At 44.1% G+C, this 9,847-nt stretch overlaps 1 protein-coding gene across 3 annotated transcripts in view; it reads right to left on the minus strand.

Annotated features, from left to right (window-relative positions):
* LOC109530795 (cell adhesion molecule 2-like) overlaps nt 1-8,962 on the minus strand; it is a 98,820-nt gene extending 89,858 nt beyond the window's left edge. For 2 of the 3 annotated variants that reach the window (XM_019894697.1, XM_019894695.1), the window contains exon 1: nt 6,017-6,349. In XM_019894697.1, coding sequence (XP_019750256.1) covers nt 6,017-6,083 — 67 coding nt within the window. In that variant the 5' untranslated portion in view covers nt 6,084-6,349. Of the gene's footprint in view, nt 1-6,016; nt 6,350-8,734 lie in introns of those variants that run through there. The other variant, XM_019894696.1, reaches the window with a different exon arrangement.
* Between the last annotated feature and the right edge of the window lie 885 nt (nt 8,963-9,847).

Raw genomic sequence — 9,847 nt, forward strand, 5'->3', positions numbered from 1 at the left:
GGGCTTGCTACTGCTCTGGTGGTTAAGGTCACCTGGAGCACAGCACATCGGCGACTGAATGCGTAATTATGTTTGCCCGGGAAAAGGGAGAGAGAAAAAAAAAAAAAAAAAAAAAAAAAAGGTAGCAGGTGGGTCAGCCCAAAGTGGGCACTTCTCGGTCTCAATGGTTTTTCTGTTCCCAGTGAAGAACAGAGGGACTTTGGGTGTTTTGAAATGTATACATAAATAAATAAAATGATCACAATTGTTTGGGTACTTTGCTGTTCATCTTGGAGGTCCCTAGGTGGAATTATATAACTGATAAACACCAAAAAACATTCAATATAGGTTTCCCCTGGAGAAACTGGGAGTAAATAGGGGTTGGGGGACCTTAATATAGCTTGCACTTACATTTGGTTTTATAGTGCCCTATAACATGCTTAGTCCAAAGAACCCCAATAAAATTCATATTTGTTGGGGGGGGTCCTCAAAATTAGTCCTTGTAATTGGTTTGCTGTTCAGCAGTTTTGTGCTATCCTTGAATGTGGGGGAAAATGTGTTTGGGGGGGGAAAAAAAATCCACAGTACTGTATTGCTTCAAATGCTTTCCCTTTGGAGAGTGACGACATATCGCCCAATCCGAGATTAAAACTTTACGTCAGAAATACGCCGTTCCAAACGTTGCACATAGCGAGAAGGCTGAGCGAGCAGCAGCGGGGGCAATGCTTGCCTCGAAAGATGATCCCCACCAGCACGCCCCCCCACAAGCCGCCCGGAGCAAGTCGCGTGCCGAGCTTTTGCTTTCTGTTTGTGCATTTTGCTTCCGACTGTGACTAACTTTTTTTTACACATCATAGGAGCTGTACTACATCACCGCATTCAAAATTCAACCCTACAATTTTGTGAAGATGTGTCCATTTCACTGTATATTGCTAATTTTTTTTTTTGGGGGGGGGGAATAAAATGAACACGTCAGGATTTTTTTTTTTTTTTTTGCAGCCCTAAGTAGTATATGAAGGAATATTAATATTTTGGATGACCGTCCTGCTTCACATCATTTTTTTTCTCTGTCAAAGGGTTGTCATCTTTTTTTTTTTCCTTGCCGCCTCTGAGGCTCCATCTTCTCCTCTCGTTCCTCTTCACCCCCCCTCCCCCCCACTCCTCCATCGGTATGCAGCTGCCGTACGGACCACGGCTGATCCCTCTTTATGAGGACATGCGATTCTGGGCTTTTATCTCCCACCTTGCTTTGCAAAATTCACACGCCTGCATTCGCCATCCTAACGTGCGTCAATCTCTAATATGGCAAGCCTTGAAAGACGAGGAAGATTGTCTCTTGCTCTGAGCAATGTGAATTTAAAAAATTGAAATACACGTATATTCAGAATTGCTCTTCAACCAAGCAAAAATATATTTTGTCCAAAGATTTGCTTATTCAATAGAATTTTCTGTAGGTTAGTCAATTACTAAAATAGTTGATAACCGACGTGGGATTACATTGCAAAAAAAAAAACTCTTGAAAATTACAAACTTGCTCCTGAAACGAAGTCATTGATTAGCTTCTCCCAAAAATGTTATTTCACCCTTGGCGCCCCCCTGGAAAGTTAGAACAAATATTTTCAGCAAACAAGTGGAAATTGGGTGGGGGAAGCCCGCCGTAGTAGGAAGCATGAAATAGTCTAAAGGAACCATGTCATGAAAATAAAACAGAAGTCTCACTTTTTTTGTTTGGAGAAGCCATTTTGGGCGCATTTCAGGATTCATACTTGGACCAACTCCACACTCAAATGAGCCTTGATTACAAGCACGTATCTTGGACAAACTACTAATAATAACCATAATAATAATACTACTACTACTAATAATAATTGGCCCCAAGACCAGTTTTACCAATCAATGCGACATTGGGTGGAAAATCCTCAAACACACAAAAAAGTCTCAAGGACCCATGCTCGAAATTGAGTCGAGTGGCTAAGCGTCAGAAAAATGAGCTGATCGCCGTGGCAAAAGGAAATTTGCAGGCTTATCCGTAATTGGGCACAAAGCCCACTTGAGCAGGGTTGAGAGCCAAAAGAGCCCGGGAAAGGTCAACGCCGCAAAACGGCACCAAAAGAAGCGTCACAAGCTTCGGTTTAGGAGCAACACTGAAAACCGAAGGGGACATTTCTGCAGCTCCCACAACACACGGAAGGGGTGTTGAAGGACCCCTGGAAATGGACTAAATGAGACAAGATTGCAGAGTCAGATGAAAATGGCAGACATCCTGTCTTTATGGTCATGGGCTCGTGAGACTTTTTTTGGGGGGGGGGGGGATTCTACTCCCACGCCAATGAAACTAAAAACCTTTGCAATTAGTCATCTGTCTAATGTATGCGGTTCCAATTCAGGAATCTCTGGCACTTTTCAGTGAGAGACTCCTTGAAATGGCCAACATTTCCCTAAGATGGGCCCCTTCAAACCAAAATTGTGGACTGTGAATGTCTTTAGGTGGGGATCCTTGAGTCTTTTTTGCGGGTCTACTCTCTGCTACTCAAGACGTCCCTGGAAATGGCCAAATTGATGCTAAAATGGACATTTCAGCGCAAAATGCTGGACTTGCTATGTGTTTTTAGGTATGACTTGTTCAGACTTTTTTTGTGACTCTTCTTGTAATCGACATGACCACCAAATTTCATGCTGTGAAGTGAAACTGGCTTTGGGAGCTGGATTTTCCCCAAATTCTTCATGTCCAAAAAAGGATGACATTTCCCCCAAAATGGTGAACTTCCTGTCTTTTTGGCCAGGGCTTCTTCAGACTTTTTTTGTCTACTCATGCTCGACATGTCCACCAAATTTCATCACAAAACTGGCAGGTGAACGGGCAGCTACAAGAATAGGGAGGCACTCACTGTGTGTGCGAGCCTGATACAGGTGACAGCTCCGAGCTTCACTCGGCTTTGCCCTCAAGTTCATTTGACAGACATTTTCTATACAAACACGCACACGGAGTCAGATGAAACACAAGTGCATTTTCTCAGCCATCAAGTGGCGTAGAAAAGTGCCACCCCGCTGTATGCGCTCCCAATGAAAAATTGCTCTGCGTAGGTGGCAAAGCAATACTGCAAATATAGAAGAAAGCAGTTTAGAGCAGAATAGCACTCAGTGGAGCACGAAACCTCCAAGACTTTTTTTTTTTGACAGGTTCTGCATTCTTCAATGAGAGCTGTGACAAAAACGAGGCCGTGGAGGACAAGGGGAAAATCAAAGTCTTGCCTTCCGAGCAAACAATCCAAATCTCAAACTTTTTACTCCTTTCGCTCCAAGTACCACCGTCATGGCCAATGTTAAAAGTCAGTAGCATAGTAGGCCTATGTGTTCACACTGCAAAACGCCATGGAAGGGCTAACAAAACCAGCATTGGTGTTGCAGTAGTTGCAATCGAAGCAATGCAGATTGGAACACAAACGGTGCAGCGGCACAGGTAGACAAACGTAACAATTCTCAGGGGTATATATTCTTTATCCTCCGTTGAAACCGACTAATATTACTGCAGACTTCTCGACCAGATATATACTGTAGATTGATCAACTTTTGGATAAGACCGCAATTTCATGTAATATTCTTAGCTCATATATTGTGCATGTCAGGACCTATGGCACTCAAATGTAGCAAATTAACAACATAATTTGATTTTGAGAAGAGAGAAATTATGTGGAACCAAAATATGAAGGCAACTCTTATTTAACTTTTTTGGTCCTGCTTTTTTTCCGACCAGAAATGATAGTTCAATCAAACAAGGATGAAGGCGTAATTCAACCCACGGGGGTTCTCTTTCACCTTGACCTGTAATTTCATGTTTGCGGTTAGAAGACACGAGATATCATTTTGGCCTCCCTCACAGTATGTGCGTCACATGAGTACATGTCGAGATGCAAACAAAGCCGTAATCAATAAAACGTGCGGCAGCAGAACTCCTAAAGGCTTCTGCCGGCACAAAATGGACGACGTGAGAATCAGCATGTTTGCCCCTTAATCAATACGGCAGAAATGAAACACGCCACAAATGGACCTTTTAATCTTGTTACTGAATCTTTATGCAACACTTTGGGCGGGGTGCTTTTGATCGAAATGTCCACTGCGCGCACTCCCGTAGAAAATACCTCATGTGTTCAGCAGATGGCAGATTACACATGATTCAGATTTCGGTTTGACCCGGTTGAGGCTTCAAAATTCCATCAAAATGCTCAAATGCCTCAAAAAAACAACAACTTGAGGTTTATTCCAAAAGCACCACAAACAGCCTCGCTTGACCTTTACCAGCACAGGGCCGGCCTTTTAAAGCCATATACGCTTAAAGTCACAAACTAAAAAAATAAATAATATCAGACAACATCTCTCGAGGAGTCAAAATGCTTGACTTCCTGTCTTTTCGCCCATAGTTTTAGTTCAACTCATGAATGACATGAGTGCCAAATTTCACATTGACCAGCTCAAAAGGCTCTGGGGGCTGTTTTTGTTTTTTTGTTTTTTTTTTACTCCGGGCGGTGCTTACAAGCAAATTTTGATTGGTCAGGACAGTGACTCCATCCAAATGTCAATTTTCATGAAAATGTCCTCAAATTTGCCGTTTTTGAATATGGAAAGCACTTAAAATTTTAAATGGCCGTTTTTTTCTTCTTTCAAGGGGTGGGAGGGGGCACCCTTGACTCATTCTAAGTTGATAACAGCTTTCATGACAGACCAAAATAGCTAGAAAAAAAGGCTGTTCCATCCATTCATCCAAACTTTTTTTTTTTCCAGTGCCACCACAAACGAATCATTTGAGATGGGCCCCAATCATAAAAGAGTTTTGCAAAACATCCCAGCGGGTCGGAACATCAAACGTGGGCAACTCTCCAAGAAGCAAAGCGGGCGGTCAGCGCTTGGAAGTGTCATCGGGCCACAGCTGGATGGGAGGCCATCTTCAGCGAGGGCACCAATGAGGAAAGCAACACCCCGCTTTGCTCCCGAAACCAGAACAAAAATCTCATTTGGTCAAGACCACCGTACAAGGACTTTGCTGGACTTCACGAGACAGCAAACGAGTTTTGTGCATCCACAGCACCCCCGTTGGTTGCCGACAACCGGTGCGCTCTGTTTAATCACCCTCAGATGTGATTCATCAACAGTCACTTCCATACAAATCAACACAGTTAGGAACGCCTCATTCATCAATTATGCCTTTTAAGTATGGTTTAAAAGATGAATCACATATTGAATAATATTGTTACAGTCACACATATGATGTGATTATGAAAATGCAAGTACATTGAATTTGATGAACATTTTAAAATGTAGCATACATGTTTAAAGTTACAACATTCAGGGGTTTTAAAAAATGGTTGCAAATGTTGTTGATTAAAGGGTGACGTGTGACACATTGGAATTGTTTTTTTTGTTGTTTGTTTTTTCATCAATCGAAGGAGGGAGCGACTCATTCACGCGCCTCAGACTTGTTACGTGCACGCGCACGGTTAGCGGTTATACAGGGGCGGCGGCGGCTACGCGTGCACGAGACGATCTATACTACGAAAGGGTGGGGCGATATCCGGGACGTTTTTGGAGACTTTTGGTATTGAGGAAGGGGGGCACCTGATTACACAACCACACGCGTTCCAGGAGCGGCACATCTGATTGCTGCACACTCGAACTTGCCACACAAACCCCAATCAAATATGCCAAAGGCGCGTGTTACCCGTGCAACACGCACACACCCGCGCGCGCGCACACACCTGAGCTAGAGGTGACTGCTGCGGTCAAAACAGCGCAATTGAATCCCCGAAACACAAACACACAACTTCTGCCCTCCTGCCAACACACAAACTTGTGTCGCCGCAGTGTTTTCACCGGGAGCACGCACGCGCGCGCACGGCGCAACTTCCACGCACTCCAACGCACGCAATACAGATGATGGAGAATCGGAACAGCCGTGCTGTTTTTTTTTTGTCTTGCCTGGGGGGTCCCCACGCACACCACACCCCGGTTTTGCAGCAGCTGCAGCCTCCCCGCATGCACTCACCTCCAAAAATGCTCGCGGCCAGACTGGAGAGGAGGAAGAGCAACTGCCGCTGGCCCATCATCATCATCTTCACTTCTCAAGTGTTACGCTGCCTTGTCGTGACTCGGCGCTCCACGCGTGGGGAACGAAGAAGGGGAGGGGGTGGGGGGGGTTCACTTATCCAGACGGGGGATGCGCAGACTTTTACATGGATGAACTCTGAGTGGCAAAGACGATGATGATGCTCCAGAGGAGGAAGAGGAAGGAGGGAGGTGGCTGAGGATTGGGGAGGGGGGGGCAGCTGGTCCGCTTCTGGAGCAGGACGACGCTGACTGCTGATCGGCAGCGTGCACGTGCAACCCGCGGCTCCCGTGCTGCTCGTTGATTGGATGACGGGGAGGAGACAAAGCCACGCCCACTCGGGGGTTCTCAAATTGGGGTTGGCGAGCCGTAAATCTGAGGGTCCGCAACAAATTAGGTTGGCTCTCTTAACCCTTTGAAACTCGATCAAAAAGACCCATTTTTTTGATGGCTGACAACAATAAAAACACCCCAAAATGTCACTGTTTCGCCCTCAAAAATTGATGAGTGCACAAATATACACTTACATGAAAATTTGGTAAAGAGTCTACAAATCTGCCTTGTGTCGAATAAAAATTATGTTAGATTTCCAGTTCTGTGTGAATCAAGATTCCCACATCTTGAAACGGTTCCATGCCATAAATGTGTGTCTTTTTAATGGCAAAATAAATTTAGAGAACTGTCTATATATATATATATATACACACACACACACACACACACACAAACACACACACACACACCCCTATAAATAAACAGGATAGCCCTATTGAAGGGATGTCAAACTCATTTTTTGTCGCGGGCCACTTCGGAGTTACGGCTTCCCTCGGAGGGCCGGTGCAAAATCTCAACGTTATTTATTACCCATAACAATTTGACATTTCGGTACAGATTTCAGCAAGAATCATGACAGGTGACACACATGATTTGCTCCCGCGGGCCACATATAATGACGTAGGGGGCCGGATCTGGCCCCCAGGCCTTGACTTTGACATCTGTGCCCTATCGGGTAATACCGGTGGAATGAGACCATTTTTTTACTGTCTGCAAATGCTGTAAATGGTAAGAATACATTAAAGTAAGAACAGTCGATCAATTACTCGGGCAGGCCCCCAGAAATTACTCGTGGTCCAGTTAGGGCTGCATAAGTAAACTTCAGGTGTTCCGAAACAGTCACCTGGTGACTCCGGGGCCATCGGGCTGCTATTAACTTCGGATCCCTAGAATCATTTTTCTGTTCATTTTATAACAAAATGTGAAACAGGAAGAAAATCCCATTTTATTGTGGGGAGGGGGGGGGGGCATTTTAGTGTGTTTTTCAAAAGAAAAGGCAGAGGAAAGCATTACGAGCACATGATTCATTTTCCTACTTGAATTCTGCCTAGCAACAAGTGGCCAATTGTACATATATAATCACGAGTTGGTGCCATGGTTAGTTAAAAATAATTTTTAAAAAACAGTGCAATCACGGGTGGCTGAAATGTATGCATCGGTGAAAACTAATATACATCATTTCACACGTAACATTGGATGTTTCTTCTCTTTTGTGGTCGTGTGTCAGCCGCATGAGACTTATCTGCTCTCACCGATCTAATAAAGTGATGAAGAATTGCCCTTCAGGGCCTCGCGGGATTCAATCTGTACCATCGCGACCGCACGCCACTGCTGTGAATCATAAGCGAGCTGTACGATGAGTGTGTGTGTGTGTGTGTGTGTGTGTGTCTCGCTCTCGTGCCAGGTTCAAGGGGTTAACTGTATTGAAAGCATTGATGGTTCCTAAGGGAGGTTGGAGTTAAAAGGCTGAAGCGGAACAACATGCCAAGAGGCTGATTAGGTTGAAAACACTCCCCTTATGTTGCAGGTCAATGAGCAGTGTTACGATATTCTTTTTTTTTTTTCTTTTTAAAGAAATCCTCTGCTGGCTTTGGTCTTTTTATGTTCCAAACGATTTTTTAATTGACACTGCATTTGGATTGACCTGAAATGGGAACATTTTCTCCCCTGTTTAAAAAAAAAAAAGTTTGAGAAGCCCCGAGAGAACTAAAATCAGTGGCACGGTGGACTCAGTGGGGTTTGCGCTCTGCGCTAACAAAAAGGCCACGCTACTTGGCTCCAAAATGAAGCTGTCACAACTCTTCAGCGCCTCCGCTGCAAAACGCCAGTCACGCTTCTTCGCTCCTCCTGACCATCTGCTCTCCTTGGCGACTTCATCACACGCTTCCTCCCTCCTCCCCCTTGACATCTTTTACACAAACGCGCCGCCGGACGCACGAAGGGATAATTGCACAAGTGACACCCTGACAGGGAGCCATTTTGTAAGGTGTGTCCACGACCACATTTGAAGTCAGGTGGAAGCAATCAGCGGAGGCATGCGAGATACGTAGTTCCATGTACAGCGGTGCTTTCAGATACACATTTAATTCATTTCTCTTTTCCCACTAAAATCAATGGAAAGGCCAGCGAGAGAGAGAGAGAGAGAGAGAGAGAGAGATTTCACATCTGTGGGATAAATGCCATTCTTACATGAGCAAGATACATAGTTAACGCTCCATCTCCAAAGTTCTCCACTACAATACCATTTGGAACAGTTCACAATCAATATTCACCCAATAACCTGACAAAAAAATAAAAACTTTAAATAGAACATTTTTTACTCACCAGAAATGTTGATTATTTTGAGACAAAATCCATGTCCTTTCCTTGCTGCTGCCTGTAAGCTAGTTTGCGCACTCATACATGCTGTCCTCAAAGTGCCAAATAAATCCTTTTTTTTAAAAACTGAAACAGGGCAGCCTCCAAGTCCAGTTTTTCTGGAAAAGTCCACCTTGCAATTTAATTTTTTTTGTTTTTTTGTGTGACTCGTGTCTGATATTCGTCCTCCTCCAGGTGTCAAGCTTTCATGCATATTGGAAGACCAATTAGTTCAACCAATCCGAGGAGGGAAAAATAATGACATCACGCTTTACGACAGCTGGCAGGCCTCTTTGGTGAATTTGAAATCTGATTGGTTAAAAAAAAAAAAAGCCATTACTAATTGTGTGTATGTGTCATGGACCGGCATTGATGACATTGAGAATGAAGTCTTTTTTATTTTTTTTTTTGGCGATAAAAAGTCCAAGGCTATTGTTTAAAACAAATGGATAAATATCGCTTCTTCTTCTTCTTCACGAGTGCGCTTCATCCCGGTAGTCCATTCATCCTGACTTTTGCTGATGGTAACTACGACTTCGGCATTTGTTGTTGTTATGGCCTTTTTCATCCTTTGCAGATTTATAGTAAGTGTCTGCCTCGTGCACCATGTTGTTGACTCGCTGTCGTTTTCCCAACAGGCGTGCACGATGCCTCTCCTTTCTCTCGAGGTCGGCGTCTGGCCTCCACTTTGAGCGTATTAAGATGTCCGCTCGCCTCGGCTTTTTAGAGTGACTAATGACTCAGACTCTTTGCAAACCGCTAAAAGACGGCCGTAAAAAAAGCCAAGCAAAGCGATGCAGCACTTGCGCTGCGGTCAACAACATCACAACTTTTCCCCGCAACTTCCATTAGCAGCCTTTTATTTTAATGTGCGTTTTACAAACGGCTTAGAAACAAAGTTTGCTAAAGATGAGCAACTTGATGTTTGCTTTCTTTCTTTTTTTTTTTTTTTTAGCCTAAGATTTTGTTTTTGCCTCAGCCCTCATTCCATATGATGGTGTCATGCACACTCGCTTGTGCCTGCATGCCCTTATATGAGTGCGAGACTCGCGCTGTATGCAGACAAAAAAAAAAAAAAGA

This window comes from Hippocampus comes, unplaced genomic scaffold, assembly GCF_001891065.2.
Source record: "Hippocampus comes isolate QL1 unplaced genomic scaffold, H_comes_QL1_v1.1 scaffold89, whole genome shotgun sequence".
Lineage (NCBI taxonomy): Eukaryota > Metazoa > Chordata > Actinopteri > Syngnathiformes > Syngnathidae > Hippocampus > Hippocampus comes.